Genomic DNA, 15,065 nt, shown 5'->3' on the forward strand with positions numbered 1-15,065 from the left:
GGGTGCCCGATCACAGAGGGGTGCCGCCGGTGGGTGCCCGATCACAGAGGGGTGCCGCCGGTGGGTGCCCGATCACAGCAGGGTACACTAAGAAAAGCCAGGTGGAAAAGAACAAAAACGTCTGACCCTTCCTAGGAAAGCTCTGGGCACACTGGTTTATTGGGCAGAATGACCATTCCAGTAACCTCCAGCAGGTGTCACCATTGTCAGATGTACTCACCATATACAGGATCACACCAGCACTCTGCAGGCCACCGCAGGCACCGGCCACCGCGTCAGCACAAACTCCATGTTTTACCATTTTGCTGGTTGCCGGATTTGTGAAGAATGCAGCTTACTAGGCAAAGCCACAGTCATTCTAAGTTGGTGTCAAATATGTATAAAAGTTTACTGAAGTTCAGGTCAAAACCATAAACCCCACAACAGACAGAGTGCAGAACACTACAGCTGACCTAGAGATTACAGACACTAAAACTTTACAAGGTTCTTCCAATTACTGACCGCTGGGTCAGAGGACCCCAAAACAAGCACTAAAGGGCCACATGAGCCCCCTTCTTCCCAAACGCAGACTGGGCCCCGGAAATCTGTTTCCTGGGACATCATAGGCTTGTGACATTTGCAGCGTCCTCCTCGCAGGACACAGCCACTTGTGTATTTGTATTGCAGAGAGCCGAGAAGGTAAAAGCTGTGTGGATATAGCGCTTTGTCCCACTAGGGGGATTTCACTTCCTGTCCGGGAGACACAACAGGAAATCTCCCCAATCAGAGAACCCTAAAATCCCCAGGCTTTCCTCCCTAAACCTTCCCAGCCCGATAATGACCCCAGGGGTGGGGTGAGGGGTTAGATAATATCCGGGCAATCATCGCTGGGTATTGCGCAATCACACCAATCGTCATGGCAAGCAGCCGAGGCTCCACCACATATCGCCACGCACATATCGCCAGGCCCGTATGGCCACCCACATATCATATCGCCAGGCCCGTATGACCACGCACATATCGCCAGGCCCGTATGACCACGCACATATCGCCAGGCCCGTATGACCACGCACATATCGCCAGGCCCGTATGGCCACGCATGCATTGTCACGGATATATGGAAGAAGAAATTTTCATTAGGTTCAGACTCACTGAGAAGGAAACAAACATTTGGGACATTTGGGCTGACAATATCTGCGGTGTGGAATGCGAGCGCTCACAAAGGATGCAGCTGCGCGGCGCGGCCATCCACGCTGGGAAGTTGCGCATTTAATTACAGTCATTTAGAGATGGGTGTGAACGGCGGAACACAAAACAGGCGAGAGAAATAATTAGATCGTAGAGAAGACAACCAGCATCTGCTCAGCCGAGAGGAGGGGGTGCTTCCTGCACCCCACAGATTTTATTACCGGGGTCACCGGGCATGGGGCAATGTAACCCAGGGAACACCCCGCGTGATCCTGCCAGTTACACCGACTTCCAGGATGCACAGATCCTGGCATGGGGCTCAGTAAAGGAAAATAACATTTTGGGGCCATGTTATTTCTCCCCTAATAACAAAGAAACAAAAAGTCCGGAATTCCAGGACATTGCAGGATCTGCGCAGATCTATGAAGGAGACCGATCGGATAAAGGCCCCGCCCCTCCGCATGGCTCCGCCCCTTCACCAGGTTACACAGTGCTATGAAATGATGCCATGAAAGGTGCCCGAGTCCCTGGCACTTCAAACCCTCACTTGGTGCAACATTCATGGCATTAACATCTAGATTCATCTGACGACGAGCGCCCGCTGTCCTTTCTCCGTAAGATTCGCAATATAATCACCAATGAGAATTCAGTATGGCAGATGTAACCCAATCATTAAAATCTGAGATAATCTTTTCTGTTCATGTTGTAAAGGTCAGGGACTTCCTGTTATAGGGTGACAACACTCCATCCAGCTGTCATTATTGCCCCCGTGTTGTCATACACCCTTCTTAGACTATGAGCGTCAGTCACAGCAAACATTATACAGAAATACCACGCAGCCACGGATGGAGGGCATGCAGACGGGAAGTACAAAGAGGCTGCTGGAGAATCACCAATATGGGACAAGGGAAGAAAATAAAGTTTGTGCTGAGAAATAAATCAGAGCAGACGCTCTAATCTCCCGAGATGTGGTAAACCGGAACGTAATTAAAGCTCTTTTACTGGAGTGACAGCAGCTGCTGCGGCCCCCCTGAACCCTTTTTAATTATTAATGGGGGGTATGAGAAGCCGCTCAGGAAAATGTCACAGAGAATCCTAATGAAGATTTCCGTTTGTCAAATAATTACTCTTCACTTCTAAGCCGTTTCCCCTCAGCGTGTCACCCGGGGTCACCGTGGTCTCTAACATTAGAACATCACAAAGCATTGCCAGGAACACATAGCTTTACATTATAAAGGGGCCAAACTGATATAACAGCACAGGGGGGCCAACCCAAACGCAGGGGGCGCGGGGTCCAGCACTTTTTAGGTTTACACCTTACCAGTACTACATTGGACCCCTTTTGCCTTGCCTGGACCCAGAATAGCCAGAATTTTTACACTGCAGTGATAAAGGAGGGGACATGGTCAGCAACATTGCTAAGGAAGGTTGTGGCATTACAACCATGGCAACCTGCTACTAAAGTGCCCAGAGGGTGCCAAGGAAATACCCCACCACCAGCATGAATGGGTCATGTAAGGCAGGATGGATCTCTGACCCCGCCATCCGAATGGACCGGGCATTATTTCTGCAATCTTCTGAATTGTAGGCTCCGGTACCGGCCGGTCCATCTGCTCCTAGGTTGGACGTAATGTGCATTCGGAGATCGCTTCGGCAGACCTCTGGGGTAATGAACGTTTACCGTTTTCTGGCCATTCTCCTCTCACCCAGAAAACTGCCCCTTACCGGGTATTTTCCTTTTTTCAGGATATTCTCTGTAAACCCCAGAGATGGTCGTGGGTGAAAATCCCATCAGATCAGCATTTTGGTAAATACTCCGACCATGCCACGTTCAGAATGACTTCAATCACTTTTTTCCCCCCGTTCTTGATATCTGGCTAAATGCCCCAATTGCTGATATGTGATTGGCTGTACCTTACACATACACACAGCATATACGTCTATATAATCTGGAATAAAGAACATACAAGCAGTTCCCAGAATATTATTATTAGGACATATTATTGATGGGTGACAAGGCAGCGTTTATAGCAATATTGTACAAACTGATATCAAAGCTTCTCCTACTGTCTGCAAGCTCCTATCACACTGCTACAACAACATTTACTTCCAAAATGGTTGTGTCCAGAGGTCCCTAGAAATTACAGTGCACCCTCGTCTGTGCCCAGAATTCCCCCCGGGATCAATCTGCACCCTCTGTATAACACTGATGGACCCCCTGTACCCTGTCTGTGCCCAGAATTCCCCCAGATATCAATCTGCACCCTCTATATAACCCCACAAACCACTGATGGACCGTCTGTACCCCGTCTGTGCCCAGAATTCCCCCAGATATCAATGTGCTCCCTCTATATAACCCCACATAACACTGATGGACCCCCTGTACCCCAAATGTGCCCAGGACACCCCTCCCCCCCAGTGATCATTGTGCACCCTCTATATAACACTGATAGACCCCCCGTACCCTGTCTGTATCCCGGAGTCCTTCTGTGGGGTGATTCTGCATTCCATATAAATCCCCATAACACATCATTAGGAGAATAATTGATATAATAGACACATAAGGGGAAAATATTACACAGCCAGACCCAGCACCATACATCCGCTGACATTTAGGAGGAAGCTGTGCAGGCTCTTGATGTTCCCGGTACCAGCAATGGGGACATCAGGGGAATATACAGCAGGGATTAGATGTTTTACTCACACAATGTGTTCCTGGGAGGTGGAATATGCTCCACACTAATCCAATACATACCTGTAACCACAGACAGACCCACAACACAGCACAACATGCCCAGAAATACAAAACACAGGCGGAATATCAGCAGGAGAGCCCATAACAGTGAGAGCAGCCCGGGACAGGAGAGGCAGTGTGACACAAAGTAACTGCAACACCCAGCTGGATGGAGGAAGCCACATGAAAGTTTTTTAGATGACCCCAGGTCCCTCCACTCCCAGAAGAGCTCCATGTATATTATGGGGTCACCCTGCTCAGGGGAACCCCCCAAATCCCAAACAGATCCCCCAGCACCGACACGGGGATGGAAGACTCAGCACCCCCTGCCAGCTCTGGGAAGGTTTCCAGCAAACCTCAAACACCGACAGATTTCAATTACCAGGAGCCCGAAGCTGGGAGTGCCGGCACCAAGCACCTACAGCTCGGCTAATAACACAAGAGGAGATATTACAGCCAAACAATGAAGGGGGGACGAGGTCGGAAGCTGCATACCTGTTGGATCGTCTCAGCATGTTGGTCTCCAGCAGAGAAAAATTGGACAGAACAGTCCAGAAAGAGTCAGACATGATCTGAGAGAAGACTCATGGCTGGCCACACGCATCCGGCTGTGGATGGAGAAGCCGTATTCCCCGAGGATGACACACGAGTGAATCTGTACCGCCTTCTCCTAAATTGCAGATCAATTTCACAAACCCCCCTCCCTCTGCCCCCACAATTACAGCCCGCTCTAATCCCAGACTAAAGCCTCGGAATAGGGGTGTCACTACAGGGACTCGCTGCTCCCTAAATCCGCTTCAATGATGAAGAATCCTAGGATGCAGTAATGTCAATCAAACCGCAACATCAGCACCAAACATTGGATCCATGGAATGTCATCTGCAACACCAGGAGAAAACAATGAAACCATGGAATGTCACCCCAACACCAGCACCAAACATTGGATCCATAGAATGTCACCCCAATACCAGGATCAAACATTGGATCCATAGAATGTCACACCAACATTAGCACCAAACATTGTATCAGCACCAAATATTGGATCCATGGAATGTCACCCCAACATCAGCACTAAACATTGGATCCATGGAATGTCACACCAACACCTGGAGAAAACATTGTGTCCATGGAATGTCACCCCAACATTAGCACCAAACATTGTATCCATAGAACGACACCCCAAAATTAGCACCAAACACTGTATCCATGGAATGTCACCCCAACACCTGGAGAAAACAATGTACCCATGGAATGTCACCCCAACATCAGCACCAAACATTGTATCTATTGAATGTCACCCCAACACCAGGATCAAACATTGGATCCATAGAATGTCACACCAACACCTGGAGAAAACATTGTGTCCATGGAATGTCACCCCAACATTAGCACCAAACATTGTATCTATGGAATGTCACCACAACATCAGCACCAAACATTGTATCTATGGAATGTCACCCCAACACCAGCACCAAACACTCTATCCATGGAATGTCACCCCAACATCAGCACCAAATATTGTATCTATTGAATGTCACCCCAACACCAGGAGCAAACATTGTATCCATAGAATGACACCCCAACATTAGCACTAAACACTGTATCCATAGAATGACACCCCAACACCAGGAGCAAACATTATACTCATGGAATGTCACCCCAACACCAGGACCAAACACTGTATCCATCGAATGTCACCCCAACACCAGGAGCAAACATACTCATGGAATATCACCCCAACACCAGGAGCAAACATTGTATCCATGGAATGTCATCCCAACACCAGGAGACAACATTGTATCCATGGAATGTCACCCCAACACCAGGACCAAACAATTATTTGATATTTACTTATTATCAGATTTCTAGTTTAGAAGACCAAACACCTCTCTCAGTACAAATATCATCATTTACAGATTCCTCAAACAGCAACAAACCAATAAAAGAACTCAAATCTTAGGATTATTGATTGGGCACCAATCAATCGTTTTAAAGACAATGCAGAACAGACAAAGAGCTCATCATACATTGCGTGTGTGGGCGGAGCCTCGCAGACCTCAGGTAAGTGGCCCCTTTATGGTAGGTGGTCTGTGCCCCCATTACAGATTCCACCTCATGGATATTAATATTGCACACAGCAGATTGTCTGATGTCCAAAGATAACAATTCTATCATTAAGATTAAATGAAATGAGCTGCAGGATAATCTTCTCATAACGGACATTAATGAGAGCAGAAATAAAAGGAAATGAAAATAACATTTCTATTGTGTCGGATCTGATGGACTACAGCCCGCCGTACCCCGTGTGATCCGCTTATCTATGAGCACAGAAACCTCAAACCCCAAATGTCCGTCCTGGCATCAATGCCGAGCACCAGGCTGCCCACCCAGAGACATTTCAATCTCTGTCAATGATGGGCCCCAGAAACAGCTGAGGGGCCCCAGAGCCAGGGATCACCTTCACTGAATGGTGCAGCTTGCTCTGCATTAATATTTTACTTTATAAAGCGCCAACATACACGCAGCGCTGTACAATACATAAAAAAATTGGGATGGAGATTGCCCAATGGTTTCCCAACATCAGTGGTGGTCACCCACAGGAAGTCATTTCTACCCCCTGCACCGCTCACAATGTGGGTAACAAGCAAGCTGGGTGTCAGGTGCAAAATGTGAAGAAACCCGGCCACCCTGACAACCGGTACACAGAACGTACACAACGACACCCGAGACAGCAATGTCACAACCATCAGAGACACGAAGCAATCGTAATGATCCCACAGATCCATATCATTGTGTACTGAACACAGGGGCAGTGATCATCACAGCCTGTGCTCCCCGGCACTGATCACACTGCCAGCCTGTGCTCCCCAGCACTGATCACACCGCCAGCCTGTGCTCCCCCGGCACTGATCACACCGCCAGCCTGTGCTCCCCCCCCCTTTATGATAGAACTAAGACCAACATCAAGCGATCCAATGCTGGATTGGAGACGCAGGACTGACCCTGAACAGCAGGAACTCTGATATTAGATGATGACAGAGATCAGATGTATCAGTGGCTCCTCACATAGCTATGTATGGGGGGGATAGGACAGGTAAGGGCCACATATTGCTCCGATAATAATGGCGTGGTGGATCTATGTGTCGTCTCTGCAATCCCTGTACAGCTTTACGTGTCACTATTCCTTTATAAGCAGGATAACCAACTAAACCTGTGCCGGGTGTCACCCATCAAGGAGAGCCAAAAGGTGACCTGTATATATGGCTGCCGGTATATAACAAAGGTACGACGCCATATAGAGGACAGGCAGGAATCTCCGGCTCATCTGGGGTGAGAATCTGATGTGTACGGAGGTCACCCAATGTTATTCATGGACCTGTCCTGACATATCTATAAAAACAAAACCCTCAATGGGGAGAGCACAGTGGGGTGCTGCTGGCTCCTTCTCCCCACACCCATAGAACAGACCGGCGCTGGGTTTACATTGCTCATTTTCTCATGGTAATGATCCATTTCCAGCGACAATCATTGAACGTGTATACGCTGCCTTGGCAGTTGGTCTAATAAAATAGATACGACTGACATGGGCAGGAATTCCCATTTTTATCGGTATTTCTGTATCTTGGATTCTGGGTGTAGACTGATCCTTCTTCTCAAATACATTTCTATATATTATTAGAAATCACACACACAACAGCCCAATTTACGTCACTGGAGAAGCCTTTGTATTGGCATGCATGGTATGGGGGCAGCATGCAGCACAGCATGCACAATGAGCGCAGACGTACATCTGGTTAGTATATCCCGGCAGCACGCGGTCACCTTACCTCCAGTGTAATGGGTTGCTGCAGGATGGGCTGCTGGGATTGCTGTGCGGATGAGGGCTGCTGAATAGCGGGGAGGCGTCCAGGGTGCAGTCAGCGCTGTACGGCAGTTTGAGGTGCTGGAGGTTGGGTGCAGATGACGGGGAGTGAATACGATGCTGCACGTCACTTCCACGGCACAGAGCGGTCAGTGGGGAGAAGATTCTGACGGTACCATAAAAAATGATGTTAGGGAATTATCCAAATTCACATTTTCCTGGCATGACAGATCAGCTGCTGGGTGTCACAGAGGCCGCAGGGGGACACGGGGCCCTTCTGTACTTCCTGTATAGCCGCACTCACTGCCATAACCTGAGCTCTCCCCTGCTTCATGGCATCACATCACATAGGACAAAGCAGGAGATGTCCAAACATAAATAGGGAAAAGCCAATGTCTGCATGGTGCGGGAAGGAAGAGAAGCCCTGCTGGGTTGTGGCTGCTTTATGGAAATTTCCCTTCACTTCCTGTCCTGGTGACCACAATGTTACAAGTAATGGAGCGAGTGGAACATTCTGAGCAGAACCCAGTGAAAGAAAACCTAAACTGCCCCAAACAGCTTGCAGAGCCCTGACGGCTGGGGGGGGGCTCAGAGCCCTGACGGCTGGGGGGGGGGGGGGGGGTGCTCAGAGCCCGGACGATTTCCTCTGCAGCCATTGGGTAAATGATCCCTTAATATACATTGTAGTAATTGTATCAAATTATCTGCCCTCATGGGATTATTGGGCATAACCAAGGGTGCCCCATGGCTGTACATCTCCCACCAACACCCAGCGGCCCCTAAACAAGGCCATCACAGGGGCCCATGTTCAGACATTATTCCTGGCTCCATGGGCTTGCAGACTGAATATAAATAAATATTGGATATTAGGAACTATTTTTTCCCACATCCCAAACACATGCATTTAGGTTCATTGGCTTCCCCCATATTGACCTTACACTGTGATAATGACATATGACTATGGGGGGACATTAGATTGTGAGCTCCTTTGAAGGACAGCTAGTCACATGACTATGGAGTTTGTACAGCGCTGCGGAATATGTTGGTGCTATATAAATACTGTGTAATAATAATGGCCCTGAACCTTCTAGAAGTCACACGGCTGTAATATTCCTATTTCTGTGACGGGGAGAGGACGGGTTAAAGAGGAGATAATGGAGAGCAGCACATCTGTTACACGGAACATACGATACGGCTGTCACCCAGATCACTTACACGTCATGCCAGGAGATCATTTCCCCCGCACATTACTGCTATGAAGTATTGCCTTCCTGCCCCCAGTGACCGAGATAATGGACAATCCCGGCACCGCACGCAGCCCCCATTCTGTAGAAAGGCTTTTCAGATGCAGGAAATACAGAATCAGGATACAAAGACGGCAATACTACGATAAACTACAAATCCATACAAATTCCCTCTCACTGCTTCTATTGCGGGCTTACTGGAGTCGGAGGTGCGGCGCTCCAAGTCTCTCTCGCCGGCGTTTCATCATGGCGGCGTATTAAAGTTGTACAAAGAGCTTGCAATCCACAGAGGAGCAGTCAGGGATAGGAAGATGACTCCGAGGATTTGTGGCCATCACTCGGCTGGGTACAACACGCAGATCATCTCTCCGAGTACCCAGAGGTCTCTCCCCCCAGCTCGGCCCACCTGAGCCTCTCCGCAGTCATATAAATAGCCAGGAATTCCCGATATGGATGACAGCAAATCTCCAACAGCCAGCACAATCTCTCAGATATCAGTCTGCCAGACAACCCAGCAAAGGAGGAACAGGTGGAGGAGGGGAGGCCGGGGAGCTAGCACAATGCACTCTGCCCGCTCACAATCCTAAAAGTGTCCGGGTGACAACAACCGCACAGAAGTGTCACCAGGAGGGACGGCAACAGCTGCTCACAACACAACATTCCATTTCAGGAAGATTCGCTGAGGTGCTGCATGAGTCACGGTAAAAAGTTCAAAAGGCAAAAGAGGCAGAAAGAGTTCTGATCGGCAACAAAGCCACACCAGGGAATGTTCCACCTCGGGGTCGCCGCTTAGATTGCAAGCTCTTTAGGACAGGCTTTCTCCTGTGTCACTTTGTCATTTGCAACCTTTATTTAAAGTACAGCGCTGCGTAATATGTTGGCGCTATATAAATCCTGTTTAATAATAATAGTAATACTACAAACTGCAAATTAATAATAATGTGCGGACATTCAGCCCCGGCAGTGACGCAGCGTTTGGCTGAAATGACAGGGCCTCTTTATCACTGCCATACAATTATTACTGCAGGAAAATCCCCGATAATTCACCACTAAGCCGTGACCCCGATGCAGTTATCAGAGTTATTAGATGATTAACCTTCTTTATGTGATCAATTCATTTATTATTCTGATTCACTCCCCTCAGCCAAAGATTCACTCATTCCTTATCATTCCAACTTCTCTTTGGGGGATCCTGCACCTGGTACAACGAGTATCCCTGCAGATGATTGGACAGTTTGTGTCCTTATGGGGATGGCAGAGATACAAATTTTGGATTAATTTTGAAATGATATAATCAGTGTGCACAGCGTGTTCCTATACGCAGGTATTTTACATGTTACATGTCTCCTGCATGGAGGATGTGCCATAATCTGCATTATGGAGACCTTAGTGACACTTGGAGAATGTGGAGGGTCTGAGCTACAACCAGCAGCAGATGAGAGGGGAGGAGCGACAGCTGCCTGACACAGTGAGACAGACCCCACCCACAGACCTCTCAGACCCCGCCCACAGACTTCTCTCAGACCACGCCCACATGTCCCTCTCAGACCCTGCCCACAGACCCCTCTCTCAGACCCTGCCCACAGACCCCTCTCTCAGACCCTGCCCACAGACCCCTCTCTCAGACCCTGCCCACAGACCCCTCTCACAGACCTCTCTCGCAGACCCCCCAGGATGAAAAGTAATCTTCAGATTTCACCCCTGAATCTACATCAGGGGCTCCTTACAGTCTATGCCCTTATCCCCTGCCATGACAAAGTTGCATCTGGAACAGGGCAAGATAAAGGCGGTCATACACAGAAAGCTCCATTCCTCCCAGACGGGGGCTCTAGGGCCCCTCACATGGCAATTGTTGGCTTACAGTATTCTAGCAGCACCACTCCCCCTGCCCGCCCTTCATCCTGGCACTGAAACAAGAAGAATGACCTGAAATACACAAACTCACCCAGCCGCCTAATCTTATTACCGGCTTATGTTAATCAGATGCCAGTGTAACTCACCTGCTCGGCATTACAGCCAGAAACAGACATTTGTTCCAATTAATCCCGGCTAATTTACAACCCCGAGTGACCCGCAGGAGCCGGCAGCAGCTGGACAACATAGGAATGGTCGCCATTTACCCATTTACTGGATCCCTGAGAACTGCCCTACTGGGTCACCAATCCGCTGGGGGGGAATAACATAGGGTCGGCCAGCCAGATCACCGACATGGAAATCCCTGTGACCTCAACATACACCGGGCAGAGCAGCAGGTGAACAGTGAGGTTTCACCTGAGATGCAGTGATATCGGTACTGCATCCCATACAATGTCTGACTCCCCCCAACCCCCGACGGTCCACAGACAGATCTATACATTGTACAGACCAGGTCCATTCTAAAATACATTCACCAGATCTACCATTCTCCCAATCAGACAAATACAGGCTGGACGGGGATATTTCTGGTCCAATAAAAGCCACAACAAGAAGATCTGAACACAAACAATCGGAGAAGAATAAGAGGAAATTCACTTACAAGCTTCCTCTTCTGGGGAGACTCAATTCCTTCTGCAAGAAAAAGAGAAAACAGAGTCAGTGTTTGCAGGTGAGATACAAAGTACATGAGATAGAAAAGTACAACAAGTACAATACAGAAGTTTGACATTTCCCCGCTACTATAAAATGATAAATGTGACCACTAGAGGGCGCCCTGCACAGCTGATTCTTGTGAGTAAGTGTGGAGCAAAATAAAAAAAACCCAGACACAAAATACCCCCAGGAAGGGCAATAATAAGATTAGTGTCAGAGCTGGGATAAGACCGGGTACTGTACAGAATGCACGGCTAACCGAAACACCAAAACACGCTGCAGCTCAACCAACACTAATAATACATTGATGGGTGAATGTCCTGGGCCCAGCAGGGGTACGGACCCAGGAACTCAGCACAGGGAGGGTGGGAGACCCTCATAATGGGCACAGCAGGGGTACAGACCCATAAACCCAGCATAGGAATGGTGGGACCCCCTACAATGGGCACATCAGTTATATAGACCCAGAAACTGAAAGATACGAGTAATGAGGCCTTATTATCACTTCCACCCCTATTGCTATTATAATACAATATCAATACAACACAAGGAATTCACTCTATGATTTGGACGGCTCAGCCGATTTTGCATACAAGATGGTCATGATGGACCCAACATTTCAAACATATGGATTGCTGGCCCAAGCTGGGGGTTGCTCACCAAGTCACATGGAAGGACCCCGGGGGTGGAAGGACCCCGGGGGTGGAAGGACCCCGGGGGTGGAAGGACAGATCCCGGGGGTGGATACACGATAACATTACCCCATCTCTGTACAAAGGAAGAAATGTTACCATAAAGTCCGGATCTCGGTGTTCTGAACCTTCAGATCCACACACAGCCCGGCTTATCACATGAACAGGGGGCATTGCTGCCAGATTTATCCCCAGATACAGAACCATAGACTTTCCTCCATCATCCCCCCCCCTCAGCCCTGGACACAATCCCCGGCTCCATGGACAAGGGGCAGATTCAATGTTTGATGAATAGAAATGTGTGTGTCTGACCTGTCCATCCCCGATCAGCCATGTCTGCCGCTGTCTGTGAGCCGGGGAGGAAATCTCAGATTAATGTTCAGGTCACCAGAATAATCCCATCAACACATTTACACTACTCAGCATTAAAGGGGAACGCTCCTCTGATATACCCGGGGGGGGGGGGGTCAGCATTAAAGGGGAACGCTCCTCTGATATACCCGGGGGGGGGGGGGCAGACAACCCAAACCCGGGGGGGGGGGGGCAGACAACCCAAATGGGGGTGCACGGGGATACTAAGGTGCCCAATACAACACAGCTGGGATGTGGGGTCCCTTGGCCTTCCCATCGATCTGCATGGAGGCAGAGGGTTTGCTGGATTTAGGTCATTATTATTGGACACTTCGAGGTTTAGAAATAAAAATAAAATTAGCGAGTAAGATGTCCAACAGACAAACCCAACAAACACATCGGCCTATTGCGGCCTTTTATACTGGACTGGATTATAAGAAATGGGCCGCAGCAAGGAGCCAATGGGGGCAATAAATGATTTCTTTATGTCCATAGGACGGGTGCAGGGCATACCGGGCTCTCTGTACCAGGATGCCATGCTATACACACCTGGCATTGCCCCCATTGGCATTGCCCCCATTGGCATTGCCCACGATTGGTCAGTGATTGGTTATCGATGTGACGAATACCAGAGACTACACCCAGATAATTGGGATTTGTATGGAGATGTCATTTTAATAAATGAATATATGGCTGCGTATGGTTCCAGCATGCGGAGGAGAAAGATTCACCTAATGATATTACAGCAGCAATTCTGCTTCCATAAAAGCCACAAATCTAATAGATTGCTTTGTAGCCGCTCTGTTCAGCCTCAAAGACCACAATGAAAACTGATTTATCCGGAGGAAATTACATCCTGGGAAGACTCATGGAGATGAGGAGATACAGGCCGGAGTCTTCAGTCTATGACAGGAGGGGGGGACGCTCCGGGAGGGAGGCACTGCATGCAGCTCACTCCCTTCTTGTATTATCATGAAAGGTTCAGGTTGTACTCCATGTATATTACTAAAATAATAATCACATAATCATGCTGCGTACATAGATAGCAATTGTGTTTCTATAAAAATATTGCTGTAACCTGACGAGTGTAAAGTGTCACTGGGGCCCTCAGTTGTATTGTTGAGGGCCCTTACTGAGTGACCTCGGATTCCAATATTGCTTGGGGTCTTCCTGCAGCGTGTCTCTGTGCCTAGGCAGCAGGGATTTACTTCCTCATGGTGGAGGAAGAACAGATCACCAGAAGAAAGAGAAGGAAGTAAATTGTGCAAAGATTAAATAAATAAACTGCCAGCACCAAAATAAAAACATTTTTCCTGCAAGATTGTGCACAGATGGTGCTTTAAGGTGCCAAACCATCTCGGAGGAAGCGGGGCTTCCCAATGTCAGAGCCTCCAGCAAGGAGAACAGCGAGGAGCTCGGCAGTGACCAAATCTGGGGCCGAGGCAGCAGTGCCGGAGGTGATCTCACGCCCAGCTCCTTCATCTGTGTAAATCTGCCGCCTGCACTCATTCACAATCAGATTGTAGTTTTATTTTAGGGAAGTGTCAATCTATTGATATCCATAATGCACAGGAGGAATCTGACCATCGGTGGAAGGGGCAGATGGAAGCCAAAGGCTCTATGGCTTCTGTGCAACCATTACATGAAGTTAGCGATCTGCTGGGGGGTAAGATGGCGACTTATATCTCGTATTTGTATGTTATACCCAGGTGTCCCCCTCCCCCCAGCAGATCCCACATTATAGTAGGTTTATTGGAGCCACCTTTCTAATATTCTCCTGCTGAACTTTATTTCACTCCTCGATTGCAGCTTTCTAGTGAGAAGGATGGGGCGTGCAGACACCACGGGGCGATAGGAAATATGTCCACCACACTGGCACAAATATGGAGCCATCTGTAACATGGTTTGCCTTAAGGCACAATGTGCAGCAGATGGGGCAACGAGCACAGCGGCAACCCAAGAAATGGGCAATTATTACAGCGGGGTTATCATCTGTGCAGAGATCACCCAACCACAGAACACCCCGAGGGCAGGAGAAGGGCGCACAGGAAGCAGACGTTAATCTTTAACATTAATAACGTTTAATATCAAAGCCAGGCAGCGACACGCCGACCTGGAGAACGTTCTCCGCACTATACACGTGTCTACAATGGAAGTTGTGTCAAAGAGGAAATCACAGATTGGACAAAGCAAAAATCTGCTGCCTGGGCCACCGGCCAACGAATGAATAACAAGGTATTAATGAAGGAATAACGAAGGAATGCTCGCAGACTAAAAACAACTTTATTTCTTAGCAGGAAGGAAAAATACTGACAAAATACCGAGGACAACAGACGTCCAATGTCCACTGAATGAGGGAGCCAATGGGTGCCCTCTCATCACCAGGGACTCCGCTGAGTGAGGGAGCCAATGGGTGCCCTCCGATCTCCAGGGACTCCGCCGAGTGA

At 48.6% G+C, this 15,065-nt stretch overlaps 1 protein-coding gene across 1 annotated transcript in view; it reads right to left on the reverse strand.

Annotated features, from left to right (window-relative positions):
* The window catches only part of MAST2 (microtubule associated serine/threonine kinase 2), a gene marked incomplete at its 5' end in the record, with an annotated part of 54,588 nt that overhangs the window by 32,210 nt on the left and 7,313 nt on the right, over window positions 1–15,065 (reverse strand). The window contains 3 exon segments of the mRNA XM_072420597.1: window positions 7,729–7,929; window positions 11,523–11,554; window positions 12,367–12,613. Of these exon segments, the coding sequence (XP_072276698.1) occupies window positions 7,729–7,929; window positions 11,523–11,554; window positions 12,367–12,613 (480 nt within the window).

This window comes from Pyxicephalus adspersus, chromosome 8 (assembly GCF_032062135.1).
Source record: "Pyxicephalus adspersus chromosome 8, UCB_Pads_2.0, whole genome shotgun sequence".
Lineage (NCBI taxonomy): Eukaryota > Metazoa > Chordata > Amphibia > Anura > Pyxicephalidae > Pyxicephalus > Pyxicephalus adspersus.